Genomic DNA, 20,076 nt, shown 5'->3' with positions numbered 1-20,076 from the left:
ACAGACAGTAATCAAGATGTTGTCATCTGGAGAATGATTTTAAATCGATTGTCAGGATTCCATGGTGAAACATAGGCTCAGTGAAGTTTAATTCTTTTGGTGGACGTTTTTTTTTCTGTACTGGCTAAAGGATGACTCTCTCATCCCGACTGGAGGACATCGAGATGACCTTGGAGCACATGTTGATGGATGTCTTTGTAAGTTTTTTTTTTTTTTTGTCTCTCTTTTGTCTTCATGCCCTGTAATTTAGCAATTTTGCTCTTCAGCGTATCATTTCACTCTCCTTTTCTTTTGCTCATGGTGTGGCTGACCTCGGTGCGTAATTATCATCCAAGGCCAGAGGCCGGCATATGTTCATGTCTTTCCCAGATGCTCTCATTAATTAGTGGAGACGCAATGTGCCGATTATATGTCAGAGGTAACTCTGCAGGATAAACTGGCACTTCCAGGAGCTAACCTCGGTTGCGTGGCCTACATGGCTTGACACATTGTGAGTCCGCTGAGGAGACTTTAGGAATGTTGTCTCAGCACGCAAGAGACTTTCATCCATCTAACTTAAAACTGAAGTAGTGGGTTTATCTTGTGCCTTATGTCATCGACATCCTTCAGATGGTTTCTACTGCGAGCCACGAATCACCCCGCCGGGAATAAATACAGGAAGGAAGGAGTGAGAATGAAATAAGGGACGAGAACACGATGGGGGATTCTGATGGATGCCACTGTCATATTCCCATTTCCCCCCGACGCCCGTCTTGAGGCAGATGACTCGGGCTCCTGTGGTTTACGAGGTGCTCGAGCACTTCCAATGAAAACTCACATACGTCCAGTCTTTAAGATGCCTTTAAGGTCGCCCAGTACAGTGGCCAAATCCCCCCGCTTGCTTTGAGCTGCTCGATGATGTAATGACTTTGGTCATTAAGCTCCTGTTTCCCTTTAACATTGTTTACGAGCGCAAGCATCTGTTGGAGGGAAGAGTAATCTTTTCCTGGTGTAAACTCAGTAGCTTGCCTAACACCTTCAAAACATAAATGTACGGTTGCTGTGTGTTAATGTTACATGCAGATCTAGATCAATTTATTACCTGATGAGAAATTATAATTGGATGATAGTTTGAGGCTGGAACACTGGATTATTCATGCAATGTGTGGTGTCCAGGAAGATCCTCGACTTCCTCTACGTTTCCTCTTAGCCACCTAATTACGCTACTTGTTTATTCATTGTGCTAATTGCTGATGAATGCTGGAAAGCATAGATGGCTACTTTGCATTACTGAATATTCAAATTACACTATTGTCTATCTTCTTCACGCTTTTGTTATGAAGGGAGTGCTGACCTGTCACCTAGCGCCTGAATATAGCTATTTTAATTAGCACTGGGTTAGCGCGGAGAGGGCACATGAATGATTCAGCTACGTTAAGAGGATTCAAGGGAACTAACCTTCCCTTTACAGCGCCACACTGTGAAAGTGGGTCAGGAAATACAGTAGAATCACTGGTAGGCTTTGGATTTTTCAGGTCACCACTCTTATTTCTTGTACTCGCACAACGGTAAGTCGCTGAAGAGTCATGCCTAGCAGCTTAACATTCCGACATTCTCACGACATTATGACAAAAGCCGCAAAATGCAACAAAAATAAATACTCTGCCTAAGGGCATGCTATTGAACATCAGAAGAAAGAGCTTTAAGTCTATTCATCTTTCCAGGCAAAATAGTTCCCCCATTGCTTGCTACTGGCTTAATTTCCATGGAGTCTGTGCCACAGAGGTTTCATTCACACACACAAACTTATCCACAGTGACAAATCTCCTCTCGTGTGAGCCAAATGGTGGCATGATGTGTATGTGCTAATTGGATGTGCTTTTGGCTTCGGTAAAATGTCTCTTGGTGGTACCCACGTGGTCTCCAGCCAAAGCTGCTGTGTTGTGTTTGATGAGCTTCTGGACACACACACACACACACACACACACACACACACACACACACACATGCACACACGCACTTGGTGGCTCCTCATCCTCTCAGTGTTAGACAAAGGCTGTAGCTCTCACGTTAGCAAATGAAACGGCCTGATTAAAAATACATTCATTCCTTGTGTACTTTTAATTGCATCTGAAAAGCCCACCAACCCCTCAAATCTCCCCGGCAACATCCCTTCTTCAACACACGCCCAGTTTCCGCAACCAGACATCCACCCAAAAAAAAAAACAAAGGTGCATAAGTAGTAAGTGATAAATTGGGAACTTTTGGGACTACGTAAATTGCGAGTACAGACAGAGAGAAAATGAGACCGTTGCTACTGTGCCCTCTGAATCTCTTATGTAACGGTGTGTCAAAATGACTCAATTACTGCAAGCTGACCCCATCCCGCTCAATCTCCCTCTGTCCAGTCCCTTCCCTCTTCTCTCTGCTAGTTCAGTTTGATTTTTTTTAATATTCGAGTTGGTGTCAGCTCACATCTCTTGCAGAGCACGCTATGCCTTTATAAGTTCTCCAAATTTGTCATATTGGGAACATTGTGTCACCACGAATATACTTGTACTATGACCCAAAAGTTCTTAATAATGGCGCAGAGTGGATATTGGTTCTTTTCTTTTGCAAAACAGTAGAACCTTCTAATTCGAGCTCAGTCCATTCCAGGACCATCACTGTTTTTTCCGTTGAATAAGAGGCATTCAATTTTGGAGGCATCAAAATAAATTGTAAAGGAAGCTCATAAATAGACCCCAAGTACCCATATGGAAGGATTAAAATTGAAGCAACTTTAATCAGAGCTCCAACATTAAACTTTTGCCCCTGTATGCACAATAAGCCAAATAAATGGAGCGAAGACAATTATCATAAATTTGATCCCATTTGTATGTGTAGAAAATCAATCCTTAACTTGTATTACAGTTATTATTATTATCGAGCCCCCGCTTTCCAGTTTGTCCCCTGCCTATCACACACGCACACACACACACACACACGCACGCACGCACGCACGCACACACACACACACACACACACACACACACGCTCAATAGACATGGTTGTGTAATTCAGAGACCTCATCTGCTATTCACAACTGCAAATTGCAGATCTCGCTTCCATTTAAGTCAGCCGCTGCTCTCATAATAGAATACTTATAGGGCCATTTGAATGATATATTCTGAAATATTATAATTCTAATACCAGTAAGGCATGGGTGCTACTTATGAAGGCGATGGCTATGGAGTGGTTTTTTTTTTCTTTGTTGTTTTTGTGACAGCACATTTGTCAATACAATGTTGAAGACCTTTCTGGAGGTCATGAAATGGACATTGAAAAGATGGACGTGAGCATTAAGGCTTACATATTTTAGCAGTGTTTCTCAACTAGTGGTGGTGGTAGCTGGTTAATGAGAAAAAATATATATTCAAATATTCACCACTGTTTCCCAACTTTGTTTTGCCAAGCCACATAGGATATTGTTCTGTATGTCACTATAAGTTGCTGGCATTGAAAGACTTGCAGTAAGTTATCATTTTTGGACCAATTTAGGGAAAATTGCATGACAACCTGCTGATCTGTCATGGCACACTGTTGTGGTTGGCAATCAGCGATTTGGAGAAACCATAAGAAGTGCCTATTACAATAAAAACAGTTGCAGACTAAGTAGTGGGTGTCATAATAGTACGATTGGGCTTTGAAAAGCAGTGTTCTTCAGTGCTGTTTGATGCCATCACAATGACATGTGCAGTTCAAACTAAATTAAAAAACCAAACCGCTGTGAATTATTTGTTGTGCAGGACCCTCAAACTGTCACCACCTTTATTAAACATGCATACTACAAGTTGTAGTATGTGCAATGGTCTATCATTTGTTAGCACAATATTTGCTGACCAAGTCATGATGATTTGAGGTTCCACCATGCCGCCAATCTTTTTTTTTTTTTTTACTGGATAAATAGCTTTTATTTTCAATGCATATGTTTTATTCATAGGGTAGCAACAACAAAGCAGGTTGAGCATGTTTTTCAGAGAGCGGCCCGGCTTGACTCCAGTGAGTCATTGATTTTTTATGACTAGCCACCCTGACAAGCAAAGCTGTATTATTATAATAACAACATATGGCGAGACTTGCACAGGCTCAGCAAATGTAAAGAGTCCCGTAGATAGATGGTCATCGACTTTGCTCTTCCTGTGCTGAGGTGCTGGATAAACTATTTGTGAACTCCGGAGACATTCTCGGGAATCCGTCCCACTGTCATCTGGTGGAGTGGAAAAGCCAATAACAATCCGCCCGCTTTCACCACATGATCATATTTAGATTTGGTGACTGTGGCGAGGAGCAGAGAGGGAAGTGTGTTTTGAGTCAACAAATAGACTTGCTGCTCCACAAAGGAATGTAATTCCAATCATAATAAAGAAACAAATGTGTCAATATTTGTCAACCGTGGCTTTGTGAAGCCCTTTGAGAGTTTTCTGATTAACGGCTACCTGTATACAAATAAATCTGATTTGACTTACGCTCCCGGTCAGTGCTACTGGGGGCCTCACAGAGGACCGCGCACTTATTAATCAGATGTATGAGAAAAAAAAATTAAGCATTTATTATATTCATGTGTTTAGAGGATACAACTGGAGTAACTCATCATGCATTCCAAATGTACTTTGTGGCGGTATTGCAGGTGGTCCGCAAAATTGGAAATGGACAATAATTGTAACATTTTTAAAAATAAAATTGATTTATTATTTTAGACTTGATTTATTTTCCAGATAATTTTGTGAATCATTTACCCATCCAAATTGTGTCAAATGTAGCTGAGATTCCCAAACGAGACATAAAGATACAAATAAATAGCCTGTATAGGTCTATCCTCCTTTGATGCAAAATTCAAGATTCAAGAAGTTTATTGGCCATGTTTGGGCATGCCAAACAAGGAATTTGACTCCGGTAGATCTCAGCAATAACAATTTTTTTTTGTCCTTATCACATTTAAGGTTGATGTGAAAATTAGCGTGTTTGTAGCCAGCTTTACTGTAAGAGTCCCCTCACAGCTGGTTGAGCAGATGCTGTGCTGAATAATGCGGTTTGTCCAAAACAGCTTTCTCCCCTGAGCGCGGACAAAGCTTTCCAAAATACAAATATGTCCCAGTTTTCAACACGAGCCATACAATCGTTCCCATTTCCAGGAAACCTCCCAGGCAATCTGTTACCTTGAACGTGTTTTCCGAGTCCCGCCTAAACTAACAACTGTGGTGAGGAAATGAAATCAAAATGAAAAGCGGCCCTGCAGGGAGCCCATCAGGATTGCATTAGCATAGTAAGAATCTGCAAGAGCAACGTGAACCCGTGGGGATTATACAAAAAATTAAGCAGTTGACGTTAGTTTAACCTCGTTCATTCCAGGGCGCCGGTGGACATTAATTTTGTTTGCATTTTGACAATGTTTTCCTGAACAATACATAAGTGAACAAAAATGTAAAACGCCAGTATTAGTCTTTATTTACACAGAGCAGAGAAAGTACACGCCTGTGTGTATTTTTATATGCGCTGTTTATATATGTTGCTGCTGTGTGTGCGTTAATTGAGCAGGTTATGATTAGCATAAAACCTATGCTAATTTCCATTTCGCATTATATGTTAGCTTTAAGCTTGGAGACTTTTGCTAGATTAAATTACAATACACAATTGGGTTAATATTTGGCTCTTTGAATCAGAGTTTTTGCGGTCATATGATCATTTTTTGATTTGCAGCTTTGTTATTGCTCATGTGCATCATGTGAAAACATGCAAGCGCATTGAGAAGCAGTTCAGCTCTAGGGTGTCAACCCCCCAAACAGACGCACAAAGAGAGTAAGCCCAGTGAGTAGCAGGACCGTAGGGATGAGTCAGACGGCCTACGGGCAGTCAAACAGTCTGGCAGCGTTATCAGACGAAATTAACGCGGGGCCTGGATCCAACGATGCTTTTTATTACATCCCGAAACAAAGAGGAGGCAGATGCCTATAATCACACATAAAATTAGCCCAGCTTTGATTGCATCTGTCTTATTATCTTGACTTTTAATATTGGCTGGTTTTCTATTCTGGTTGCCTGGTTTGTATCTGTCAAATCTTACGTCTTACTATCAGGGGGAATGTATTATTAGCTGATTTATTTCGAGGACTGCCGGCGCAAACTGACCCAGATCATCAAGGCATGTCAGAATCACCCGTCTTAACGCTTGATATTCACAGTTTAATGCCTCATTTTTAGCTTATAAACATGTGGGGATGGATTGCCCTTGGCTTCAAATTTAAACACATTTAACACATATTTAACATATTTAAACATGCCTCCCCACACACACATCAAGATGTCAAGGGATGAAAATAAACTTAAAGGAAAAACAGTGGTAACACATCCCTAACGTGTTCACACTTCCCATCTCATCTCCATCTGGACGTCTCCCTGTTGAAGGTGTCAGGAAAAAATCTCAAGTGTCTCAACAATCAGAAGAGTGTGTGTGTGTGTGTGTTTGTGTTGATAAAATCTTGGTTACTTCGCACCCCTGGCTACTACCTGCCAGGCAGACACTAAATTTATAAATAAACCACTGATCATTTTTCATGTAGGCCACAGTTAGTGGCATGCAGATGTGGGCCAGGCCTGTTGAATAAATAATGCTGATTGAGGATTACCGCATCAGATAATTTTCTCCTGAGTGATTGTCAGGACGCAATGTATGTCGGTGCGTCTCTCCTACAGTATCGTGTCGTGAAAGCTGGCGAGTGATCCTCACTTACGGGCGCTTGAGGAGGAGGATGCTCTTTTGGACAGCTGCTGTTAATCTGATTGTGAGAGCGACAAACGAGTCATATTTCCTTTGTGGTCATATTTTCCTTGTTGTCATGTCTTTTTGCGCTAACGTGAGTCATTAGAGTCACATTTTAATGTCTTGCAGGTGTCTTGTGTTTATGACACAATTAGTTCAGTGATTGTTGTAAGTATAAAAGTAAGTATAAAAGGTTTACACACCATTGTTCAATTTGCAGATTAACATGGGAGTGTGCTCAGAATTAACATTCATGTTAAATGGGAATAAGCACACTTCTGCCATTGTTACATTGAAAGTTTTGCTGGTTTCGTAGGCTTTCCCTGACATTTTTTTGCCTTATGACAGAAGCTGGATGGTGCTTATACTGATTGCTATTTGGAGCAGTCCATAATTCCCTCCACCTTGAATAAATTCCATCTAAAATTAAGACCAATGCTTGATTAGGGGGTTACCTAGTTAATTCTGAACACGGCCACATCGCCAGTGATAAAAAACATATTATCCAAGTTGTTTAAAAAATAAAATAAAAATTGTGAAATTATTTATCTTGTAATTTAGATCACAAAAACCTGCCATTTGAACCGGAGCGTGTAGAGTTTTTATATCCACCATATGTCTGCGTGCACATGCATTGATCCTCTCCCATTAATCAGCCAACCGCAGTATTGATGTGCGGAGTCCGCCCGGTCTCGGGGATGAGTGATGATGAGAATATGACAGCGACTCGGTGGGTGCAGCTATATCTCAGAGGTCCAATAGTTCTAATGGACATGTATAGACCACCCCACTGGAAGCTGAAGGCAAGACCACTGACTCAGCTGAATAGGCGCTGTTCCGAATGAGTGTCTGAGCTTGCTCAGATAAATCTGGCTAATTTCCTGACTATTTTGCATATAGATGATGTATCTTGCATTAGAATAATATAGGCTTGACTTCACTGTTTGTGTGTGATTCCTCCCGCCACCCCTCCCCCTAAATGTGCAGAGAGAGAAAGCTTGATGTGGGATTTCATTGATAATCTCCCTACCAGATGGCAAAAAAAAAAAATTCCATTTTCCTTTTGAGGTCCCCTCACACACACATACGTGATCCCAGTGGGTGAGCGAATCACCAAATGTTATACGACAAGTACTGTATGGTGCGCTGATCATTTATGTGATTAATTAATGAAATTGTCAATCACAGTCTTATTAATAGACCTCTGAAATTTGTTGCAGTAATTCTCAGAATATTGGTGCTATTAAAATATGTATCGTGAAATGATAAATTATAGTTAGATTCAATAAAAATAATACACTTAAAATGAATGATTTAAAATGTATTGTCTGTGTTCTATAATAATTTCTCTGTTAGGATAATTTTGTAATTTAGTTCAATTCGTTTCAAGAATCGTGCATATTAATTTTGCGTGTTTCTCCCACTAGAATTAGTTACTAAAAAAGTATTTTTATTATGTTTACAAAATTATTTCGTAGTCATTTATCATATAAAATGCAGCATTTTATAATTAGTTTTATTCTAAAAAATTAAATATGTAAAAACTATTGTTGAATTAGTTAATTGATTATGGTTTCATTCATTATAAATGAATTTACTTATTCTTATTTTATTTTATTCCATTTTAGCATTCTTATTTTTTTTTGTGTTTTATCAATATTTTCCTAATTTTTCTAATTCAATTATTACAGCGATTGGCTCACACGACCCAGGCGCGTACGCTAATAACATCAATGACGTCACATTAATCCAGTGACCTGGATAAGCCCCCCTACTGGAGGAAGTGAGGAAGGAGAAAGGGGAGGGTAAGTGTAGGGGGAGTGGGTTGCCGCTGTCAGACTGAGAGGAGGAGAGACAAAAGCGTCTCCCTCTCCCTCTCACTCTCACTCACTCATTTAGCACAGAGCGTGGAGCACGGCGGAATGGACAGCATGTTCACAACAAAGAAAGGAACTTAGAATTTCTTCTTATTCTAAGCAACACTGCACACCTCGCAAGCACCCTCTTTTTGTAACTGGTGCACGCGGGAAAGCTCGCGTGGATCCCGGCTTCCAGGCTGGACGGGACGGCGAGGACGCCCACGCCTACGCCAACTTCCCACGGCGGCACACATGCTCACACGCCCACGGACACTCTGGAGCGTACCATGCTGGTCCAGGGAGCAGTGACGCCCGGGAGGACCCGCCGGCTGATGCTCAAACTGCCGGTCGGGACTCTTCGCAGGAACAGTGGTGAACGGGTGAGCACCCGGGATTCCCTTTTCATGCTCTCTTTGGACCAGGTTCCCTTGTTTTGTGTGTGTGTGTGTGTGTGTGTGTGAGTGAGTGAGTGAGTAAATGGGACTAGAAGTGGTTCTAGGCTAATCCAGGGGACGGTATTAGTTTGAAGTTGGAGGCAAGTCAAGAGCAAAGCTTTTAATCTCCGCAGTGAACAATTACTGGTGTGTCTGTCAATCCTGGGCCCATCTCTAATGTATTCCGCCATCTCTCTGATAGTTCAAGGTTGTCAGAGGGGACAGTGGGAATTCTCGTCTCAACATATTTGAAGTGACAGTGAGGGTCTGGGAGCTTTTTTGCACTTCATCTTTGGACTACCAGAACTCAGTTTGTAATTCACATTGTGTGTCAGTGGATGCAGATGCAAGGTAATGGTTTTCCAGCAGACTTAAACATGGAATGTGCATGCCACGCAGTTATTCTTCACAGGTTGGTAAAGACAAGCTGCAACTTGCCAGCTCAATGAATCATTCGCCTGTTGTGTTTTTCAGAAAAGTTCTCAACCACATGTAGAAGCTCATTCACTGATGTTGTGGTACAGATGTGTCATGCTCAATGTCAGCGCAGGTCAAATTGTTGTGTGGTAGTCAATCGCTTTCTGCCATCCGCAAGTACCCTAGTGCCAATTGTTTACAAAAATTATGAAAAGGTATTTTAAACGAGGCCAACATTAGATTACAGGATGGCATGTATTTTGAATCTTCTTTTGTAGTGTGCGAGTCATGTAAACGCCACAAGCTCCGCAGAGAATTCTCTTTGTACTTCTTCTCTTTGAATGCACACAGGAGTGGAGCTGTCTAAATAACATGAGTTCGCTACGCTGGAGGCAGCACGGTAGACAAGTGGTTTGCATGTCTGCCTCACAATCGTGGGCTTGGGGGTTGAATCTCCTCCGTTTTGTGGATTTTCTCTCAGCGTCTTGAAGCCTCTCAATGGTCTTTAGGAGTGAATACATGTTGATGCTCTGTGATTGGCAGGTGACTCGTCCAGGGTGTCCACCACCTTGCCTCTCCATTAGTGAAACTTTTGAAATGTAATCTACCTGTAAATCATGTAAATACTGAGGAAGATGAATACTCACCGCCTGACGTAATTGCGTCTGCCATACTCGTGAAATCAACTCGCTTGCTGCAGATTTTCTGGCAGCATAACGGGGGGAAGGTCGGCGCCGTGATTGCAATCTCATATTCTCATCCTCTTTCTTCAACTTGCAGACCTGCTAGGTTTAAGTACACACAGTGGGAGTTACTTGTGGTGTGTGCATCCTCTCACTTCAGAAAAATGTCTGGATATAAACAAAAGTCATGCGTTGACCTTTCCGCAAAAGTAAGGTGGAGTTTTTCATGGCAGACGTGAGGAGAATTTTTTTGGGAGGTACTATTCTAGGATGGCCTTTTTTAATTAAAACATAGGCCATAGGTTCCAGTACTAGTACTAGTGTGTTGTGAATTAATTTGGATGAATAATTTTCTTTGTTCGAATCCAAATTGTTAGCCTCGTGGTCATAATCCCTGCAGAAAATGTTTGCCGAATGTTCAAGAAATGTGTCTGTCTTGAAGGTAAGAAGCGGTTGAATGCAATTAGGGCATGAGGGAAGCAGGTTTCTAAAGAGCCCCCAGCATTGAGTAGCACACATGCATACTATCTTAGTGCATGCATGCGCGTTGCTTTCTTCAAATTGCCATTTGTTACCATGGAGATGTGTTATTTTAATGGATACTCTTACATTTCTTTCTTTGAAATGAAATTCTCTTCCCTGTCACTCATTTACTGCAGAAGAATCATTCCATGTTTCCATAAGTGATGGATGTATCTAAGATGATTGGTATCTTCAGGGTGAAGACGAAAGAAGCCCTTAACTAAGCAAAAAAATACATTTGCAATTTCTCTCCTTGTGCAGCTCGTCACACTTGGCTGACTTGTGTTGACGACCTGCCATGGAAAGCAAATATTAAAGGAGAACTATTATGTCTGTGACATGCCTTCATAATAAATAGCCGAGGGCTCAAGAGCGATAGCCCACTTTTCACCCTGTTTTTTTTTTTTTTTTATGACATCATCTAATGTATCTTTGTACATCTGTCTGAGCCAGCGACATGTAGTGACATGCACAAGTAAAAGCTTTTCCGCTAAATGGCAAAAGGCAGGCCTCCCAGAAACTCGACTATTTACTTAAAAAGTTTTTATACCGTATTGTGTCCCCTTTATGTTAAATAGCAGAGAGTATAAACAGCTTGTTGTTGTGGAGATGTTTACCTCTGTTCAGCAGTCTGAATTAGGATTATCGCTCGACTTTGTTAACCGCTATCACTTTAAGCTGCTCAAGCTTTTACTGTGAAATTAGGTAAAGCAAAATAACAAACAAGGGGATGAGACGGCATGAGAAGAAGCCAGACGTCAACAAAACATTCAGGACCTGATTTACTAAAGCTTTGCGCATTCAAAAACGGATGAGGGCAAGGCTTTTCAGGAACTCCCCAATTTGTTTGGCTCTTCCACTGACACTTCCAATTTCCTCACCAGAAACGCTCCCAATTTTTCCTTGGGGAAAACCAACCCTCTTTTTAATAAGGTTGCTTTCACCACTTTAACACTTTACATCACAATTTTGTCACATCATTCAGGGCTGACAATGTCGAACTTTGTGGGGTTAAAATGTTCTTTGAGAAAACGTCAATAAGGGAGCAGCAAAGTAGAAGGCTGGCCTGGCCCAAGAAAAGAAGTTCACCCACTTGTTTGCCAAACACATTCAGCAGCAGAACAATAGCAGACAATAGCCTGACTGTAATTCACCTCCCTATATATTGGCCCTTTAAAAGTAAGGGGGAAGTGAGACAGGAATACTAATCGATCCTCGTTACGTTTAAACATCCTGTCCGCGCCAATCATGGAGAAGGTCAGCCATGTGGATCAGGTGCACGCAAAGTCCAATCCTCATCAAGATGATCCAATTGTGCACACATTACAGTCAGGGTCCATTTGGAGAAATGTCGCCCACATGGAGAATCACAGAATTCCAGTGACCCTCAATTTGTAGAGTTTGTCGTAGTCCAACCAACCATCCATCCATTTTCTATAGAAAATTAGGGTTGCAGGTGAGACCTAACATGCATGTTTTTAGAATGTTGGGGGAAGCAAGTGTGGGAGATTAAACTTGGACTGGATCACCAAATTTGTAAAAATCCATATTACTAAAAAAAGTAAACCGCAATAAGGCTATGTGTGCTTGTGTTTACACTCGCCATGCTGCAGATGCCGAATTGTCATTTGAAGTGGGAGCCAACATATTGATTCCCTGGGATCTCACCGAGCCGTCCAGGACTTCGGGCAGGAACGCTGAGGCCGGTCAGTCCAATTATTGAGACAAAGGGCGGTGAAAGAGGGAGGAAGAAAGAGTTGTGAGAAACTGGAGCTGAAGGCTGGAGGCTGGGCATCCACAGCAGGCCCCACTCGCCTCTCCCTCCCCTGCCTGCCTTGAAAGGGAACCCCCCTCGCCTCCCCAAGGCTGAATATTTTTGAGAAGGGAGGGAATGAAGAGACTCCCACCCTTTCATCACTCTATGCTGTGATTTTTTTTTCTCTCCAATATCCTTTATTCCCCATCCAAAAATCAAACCTATGGCCATGCGGCACAGCTGCGTCCAAGATCAAATGAGTTGAAGCCTTTTGGCTGCCGGTGGAAGGTGACGCCAATCAACCACTCAATCTCTCTCTGTCTCTCGCTCTGTCTCTCTCTCTCTCACTCTCTCTCCCACTCTCTCTGTGAAGGGTAGCTATGGAGAGAGTGAATTCCTGTCCTTGGCAAAACATCTTGAGAGACTGAGGTGGTGGTGGGGGTTCCTCTCTGCCACTTTCACACAGCTTGGGAAGATGACATCATTATCTCTGCTCCTTTATTTGCAGAAATGTGTTCTGGCAAGGGGAGGAGTGCTAAAAGAGAGGGAGGAATAACAGGGACAACCAAAATACAGATTGCTGTCATATTGGTGAATATTTGCGCTCTTTGTTAGACAGCAAGGAGAACAAAAGAAGACATTGTGACGTAATCGAATTCATTGTGTTTGTGTACTTGTCTTGCTATTTTTGGCTGCCGCCTTGTTTGGCGGTATCATACTTTTCACTATTTTGACATTTTACATGGAATTTTTTAATTTTTGTGTTTGTGTGGAGCGGTCTTAGCTATCCCATTTTACATTGTGTGTGTGGAGGGGGGGGGGGGGGTCTTGTGTTCCTGCCTTTGTGTGGCACCATTCTTGTTAACGGCTCATTATTTGGACATTTCTTTATGGTGTGGACAGTCTGAAGTATTTGTATAGGTGTGTGTGGGGTCTTGTCTTCCTGTCTTTGTGTGGCACAATCGTTGACATCCCTGAGATCCCACCTACCAGAAAAAAAGTCTCTTATGAAGCGGCGTCTACTGTGTGTGTGTTGTCTTTCTTTTATTGAGTGGCTTAATCCAAGCCACCTTTTATTCTTTGCATTTTTCTTTTGCGTGTACAATCTAGTGTGTGTGTGCATGTGTGTGTGTTTGCGCGCAATAACGCATGTGCATGAAGGACAGAGAGTGAGAGAGTATTTCTTCCCCCCTCCCTTGTTTTCCTGTGGGTGTACTGCAAGAACATGGTAATCCTCATTAATATTTATCTGCAAGCCAAAGTGGATGGAGAGAATGATTAGCTGGAGCACATATATTTTCTGTGGTTGCTTTTTGAATGTTCTTGCTGCACTCTTTATTATGATTCATTCACTGGCTCAAATTGTGTACCAGATAGTCCTGATAACTCAAAGGTTTCCTTTACATATGTGATATTCTGTGCACATATATGAATTACCGTGGAAAACAAAGCACTCACACACATACGCTGTCTTCATCCCTCTCTCAAGCCACATTATGTTATTGATTTTCATGCTTGCACCTCTAACACAATCAAATTAAATGAGAGTGATCGGAATTGAATTTCCATCACACTCAATCCATGCATGTCACTTCTCGTCCCAGCTGTACTGTTAGCGGCACACACTGATTCGCAACCAACAGTGCCGAGAGAAACCATTGGGAAATGATCCAATTTTAGAATTTATTTACTTCAATTTATTTAATTTAAGTCAATTTGTGAGTCAACTGACACAAGGTCATCATTTCAGTATACAGTGTTACCTTGACTTACCAGTTCCCCAATTTATGAGCCGTCACCTGATGGGGTTTTTTTTTTTTTTTTTGCTTTGTGTTGCAAGCCAAAGCTCGAGGTACAGTGGTGCTCCATTCGTTTTTACCATGCCAGAAAATCAAATCATTTGTATCTCAAATCATCATTCTCCATTCTATTAAATGGTAATAACATTACAGTTGACCCATGAGTATTTGTGTGTGGTTTCCAGCCATTAAAATGCATTGAAGAAAAGAAAAGAACCAAATATTTTTGCTCTGCGCGCCTTGGTCACCTGGTGCCAGTGTAAGACAGACGGATGGAAATGAAATGGAAATGTGGAGGCAGCTCCTCTTCCCTCTGCTACTTAGTACGGCACTAATATGTGTTGTTCTTCTCAGAGGATAAAGAATATGTAACTCTGGTTGTATTCAAATGTCTGTTGTTCAACATAGATGATAGTTAGCCCATGCCTATTGCATTTCACATTATGTGTTAGCAATGACATTAATCTAGCAAACACTGGAAGTAGTGAGTAGAAATAATTATTTGCCTGCAGTCTTTGGTCAATTTTTTGCACATACATTTACATTTGTTTACGCCGGAGAGCTTCACATGACACTGCTTTTTGTGCATTCATAGGGTCTGTGACCCATTTCCCTTCAGTGCGCCCCCTCTGCCACTTCATGCTTCATGCATATGCCTGAGTGAAGATTAAAGCAGGAGAAGGAATGCGAGAAGCTCCTCATAAGAAGCCGAGTAGACATACATAGAGAGGAGAAGAGGAGGCAAAAGGTTAAGAAGGGAACACACAGATGAAAAAGACCGAAACTTGTTATCGATGACCTGATTAGATTTCTAGTTAGTACAGTGGAGCCTCGAAGGGATGAGAAACAAGATCATTCAAAGTGGTGGCTTGAGCAGTAGCTTTGTATAATCATTGCGTCATTGACTGTTTGTAATTTGTCATTTGATGTTGCGGCACTTTGATTATTTAGTGCATTTTCCCAATCGTTACAAGGCACATATTTGACATTACAAAAATGTCACACACCACCCCAAAAAAATTAATAGTACTGTAGTGCCTTAAGATTCAAAGTTTTTATCTGATGCTTTTTTTTTAAATAAAAGGAGAATAACACTCTGATGTTTTACTTTATAAAAGAAACATAATAGCATAATTTATCAGAATGTAAAAAAGTAAATATGTTTGGTTCCTTTTAGTGTACACAACTTGGCAACGACGAGACAGTATAATAAAATCATGCAGACCTAAACAAAGAAGATTTTCACAACTACTGTAAGGGCCTCAATAAACTGCAGTACTAGTGATTGTTTTGTCAACTTTAATACAAAGTTATTTGGTTTTGGAATGCAGAGGTTACTGTGCTGAGCGAAAAGAGGAAAAAAAACAACAGTTAACCTGTCAATCATAACTGGTATTTTTATATCTGACCAGCTGTCACTGATTGTTTACATTAGTGGGCCCATCGTGTGACCTTTCCCAGGATTCAGTGCATCAAGCGCACACAGGGAATCATGGGAACAGTTCAGTGCGGTCCCTAACCCCGCAGCTCTCACCTCGGCAAATATTTACTCCTGTCGTAAATTAGGGCCTACGCGGAGGTGCACGTTTCCAACCTTCCGACGTTGCTCCTGATTCATGTTGGAAAAATCACATTGTAGGAATGCTGTGCATTCCTACAGGTTTTCTCAGGACACTGCTGAGAAGGTCCTGAGATAGGCTTGTGAGAAACTATGCGCTTGTTCCTTTTAAATGGGCTAAAACTCCAGACTAAGGGGACATTCTGCTCCCATGATGTCATCTAGAGAAGCTTCCAACTTGCGGAAGTGTGACGCTTTTCGAACAGCCATCTGTTTCTCCGGCCACACATTCATCTTCTGAATCAGAAGACACAGATTAGGAAACGGTTGTTTATCTTTTCTATTTTTTTATGTGCCTTATGAACATTTTTCTGGGTTTTTGGACGGCTGAAATTGAGTAATGGCATTTCCAGTCATTTAAATGAGGAAATATGATTTGAGATCAAATAGACTCAATTTTAAGCATCAAAATCTTCATCCAAACCTTGTTTGTTAGCCTCGTTTAGTTGACAGGTTAATTTTAAATATCATAGAATCAAATCATTTCTAAATATTCACACATGGACATTGTTTATCACAGCTTTTGCAGCAAAGCAACAGTTGTGTGTATGGCTTTAAAGACAACCGGACAAAGAGAGAGCAACAGCCACTCGTAGAGCATCTGCATTTCCTTAGTGGGAATGTTTGTTTTTATGGCTGCGACTGGGACCGGAGAAATGTGACTTGAGTGGGAGAGTAAGTGGGGGGTGAAGAAGAGAGGGTCACTAGAGACCATTAGCTACATTCAACTTGCAGGGCTTTGACCTTGACGAGAGAAAAAGCAGACAGGGCAGCTCTCTCTGGCTCCTATCCAGAGGTGACCCAATTATTTGATCTTAGTGGTCTCAGGAGGAAATTATAGGCTGATCATTGCCATGGCGTTGGGAGATTTTTCCTGTGATGGCTCATGTGGGTGTTTAAAAAGACAAGATGCACCTGTGGATGTCACACCAACTGTCTGTTCATGGAGGCACTCTGGCCTCCTCTGGCATCATGCTATTCTATTACACCATCATGTGTTTGCTTTAAGGCCACTCTACCAGGTAGGCTTTAAATTCAAAAGATGACAAAAAAAAGGGCTGTCACTGTGATGGATTGTGCCATAATGTGCCACGTTGTGTGTCCAAAAGTTGATCTGGGGGCCATTTGTGGTTGTTAGCTGAGCTGCGAGTTTCTGTGATGACATTTAAAATTGGTAAAATGGCCGCATCCAGTGATGGATCAAACCAAGTGGATTTTGGTGCTTAATTCATATTCCGCAAACAAAGCATAAGTCAGAATGACATGTTTAATGTAGTGGGGGTTGCCTAGAACATGCAAAGCACAGTTTTTATTTGACTTCCCCTTTTAATGTGGAATAAAAAAATCATTAAAAATGGTCAGAATTTTATCATTCAAAATGGTAAATACATGTGAATGCTACAAAATAAATTGAAAAAAGTCATTTTTAGTTATACATCTGTATATTTATACAAGTACTCACTTTTTTTTATTACAATTGCAAATGAATGTTAGGGAGTAGCACACTAAATTTCCATTAAAAATACATAGTCAAAATATAACAACATTTTGCCTTGTCACCAATGACTGCGATGAATATTTTAATATGCTTAACTGCTTAGCATATGTTGACCCACGGGTGAAGTGCCCCAACACACACACACACACACACACTCTCATTTATTCTATACGTGGCGCTCAGTAGAAAAAAAAAATAATTGGCCATCTCTGTGGTAGACCAAAATCACGGGCAAAGGCTGAGTTGCTCCATTAACCCCAATGAGATAGTGTCAAAGTAATTGCAAGAACGACACTGACACACTTTCATACTGCCACTGGATGAGAGATCAGATTTTGCTCCGCTTTTTGTTTGTCATTGTTCAGCTTAGGATACAGAGAGACTTCCAGGAAATGATGTTGCGAGGACAGCGCTCGCTGCCAAATAAGCCGGCGAGTGTTGCAATGGATATCTGAAAGTGGGACAAATACGCACAAAGCTTTATTTGGCTTTCACTGTTCCTCCAGGCCGCCTTGGATTAAAACGGATGCTTTGGTCACTTTTGATAGCCTTAATGTTCTCATTAGTTGTATCGTTTTTTAATGCTTTGTAAAAACATCTTTGCTCAGTGAATCAGCAAAATGCTTCATCAGTATTCGGCGGGAGATCTCTGAACTTGGACCCGGGGCTTTCATGGAGACATTAGTATTCCCTGCATGCTTCTCATGGCCCATTTGCAGCAGGCACCATCACAACTGCACACACACTTGTTCTCCTAATGTTTTGCATTTTAATTTGAAAGAGATACTTTTTTTTCTCTCAAAAAAAAACACTAATGTTCTTGAAAATATAAGTCTTTGTTTGCTAAAACATATTTTATGGTTGTAAAAAAGTTGTAAAAAGGTGTCAAAGGTTTAAGAACATCTGCCTTTATGGAGGACGGCTCCTGTACAGTAGCTCCACCTGTCTTGCATGTTCATTCATTGTGTTTGCTTGTGGCTCCTCAGGGAGAGCAGCACAATTGAAGGAAACCCAACCGACACAACAACCATCTCAAAACATCCCCCTCTTTACCGCCTCCTGCTGGTGGAGAGAGACGCACGGAGAAAAAAACAGCACCTGCAAAACATCCTCCTTCAAAAACAGTCCTTTTAAGAGATGAACAATATCTTGGCTTGATGAGGTTCTAGAATCATAGATGAAGCACTTATTGGTGCTGTGGGGGTGTGGGGCTGCTTAGTTGGTGGCAAATGGGGGGGGGGGGGGGGGGGGTCATATTGCAGGAAGGGGATATCCAAGGCTCACCGCTTTGCCTCGGAGCCCTGCTTCCTCTGATGCTGTCAATATGACACCAAGACTCACTCACTTGGTATGTACAATGAATGCTTTGAATATGTGTCATAATGAATCACACTTCTCAGACAATAATGCACCTTTTTAAAAAAAAAAAAAATCTAATTGTGTTCTACATCTGACTAAACACCAGCATAGTCTCCAGCGTTTACCAAGCATTACTCATCCATTTTCCCCCCTTATAACCGATCATTTATGCACATAACCCAGGAGTGTGGCAGAACTAAAGAATCCAACCAAATAAGGGAAAACAAAACAAAGGATTGTGGTTAGTAGATGGAGTTGTGCTAATTGGTGTTGAGCAGCTCTGAATGAATTGGATTGGAATTGTGTGTTTTAAAGGGCTTACATGGGAGGAAGTCACGTTTTTCGCCTGATCGCATAATTTACCCAAGACTTTTTGGTACGATTTTTGAAGAACAAGAAAAAAAAAAGGTTCAAAAGAAGACTGGATTATAAATCATTGTTTTACGCAAGTATGTACGTTCATTGAAAGCATAGAAAACAACTGCTCATCAATCGCTGTCTGTTTTCATCATATAGCTATCTTATCTTTGTTATTTGAATAATATGCTTGGATAGCAATATATTCATCAAAGAGAAGAAGGCATTTAGCCAGGCGAGCTTGAGGTTGAACCTGTGTGACGTCCTGAGGAATTTTCATGACTGTCCCAATCTGGTGTCTTCTTTGTTCTCTTTGCCAAAGCCAGGAGCTCTGTATGTGCGAAACTTTTTTTAACTCCCCTCCCACCCCAAGATATTTTCTTTTCCCAAGGCTTTGAGAGCGCAGCTTGCTCTTTGTTTCTAAACTTTCCCACCACCCTATTTTGGTTTGTCCATTTTTTTGGAGGGGAGTCATTTTCCAATTTGTTTGGGACTCGCTGGAGGCATATACTATGTTTTTTTGATAAGGCAGCGTCAGCACACAAACAACCGCTGTAGTCGTTTGCTGCATGTCTAGGCAGATAGTGTCTTATTTGCATAGTTTGCCTGGAAAGCACTTTCACTGCTCCGTCACTAGTTTGTGGAGTGATTACACAGAGGCATGGGAGTAGTCATAATCTTTGAACTTCCACATTCCACTTTCCACATTTTCTCACGTTACAAAACTTTGGTGCTCAGGGCCAACGTTTGTGTTATAAAACTAACCAATGGGCCTGGTTATTTATTAAAGAGAAAAAAGGAAAGGAAAATGAGAAATTGTCAATTCATGTAAAATTGTAGCATCAACATCAGGAAAATATCCGGATTTTCCCAAATGGCCGGTCTGGGCTGCATGACCTCCAAGGAGTATATGGATACATTTGTCAGCTACTGCATGTGACAGGGAAAACAAATTGTCTTTCTCAGCCATCATCACAATCTGTTAGAGAAGGTTGA

General features: G+C 41.3%; 1 protein-coding gene across 7 annotated transcripts in view; it reads left to right on the top strand.

Moving 5' to 3' along the window:
* frmd4a (FERM domain containing 4A) overlaps window positions 1-20,076 on the top strand; it is a 91,420-nt gene that overhangs the window by 31,529 nt on the left and 39,815 nt on the right. For 4 of the 7 annotated variants that reach the window (XM_088378505.1, XM_088378511.1, XM_088378504.1 and 1 more), the window contains exon 1: window positions 8,678-9,017. The exons of the other annotated variants lie outside the window; for them this stretch is intronic. In XM_088378505.1, coding sequence (XP_088234631.1) covers window positions 8,925-9,017 — 93 coding nt within the window. In that variant the 5' untranslated portion in view covers window positions 8,678-8,924. Of the gene's footprint in view, window positions 1-8,677; window positions 9,018-20,076 lie in introns of those variants that run through there. 7 annotated transcript variants of the gene reach the window in all.

This window comes from Syngnathus floridae, chromosome 6 (assembly GCF_059516105.1).
Source record: "Syngnathus floridae isolate MCC-2025c chromosome 6, RoL_Sflo_1.0, whole genome shotgun sequence".
Classification (NCBI taxonomy): Eukaryota; Metazoa; Chordata; class Actinopteri; order Syngnathiformes; family Syngnathidae; genus Syngnathus; species Syngnathus floridae.
The sequence above is the reverse complement of the archived record's forward strand: the minus strand, read 5'-3'. Positions and strand labels throughout refer to the sequence as shown.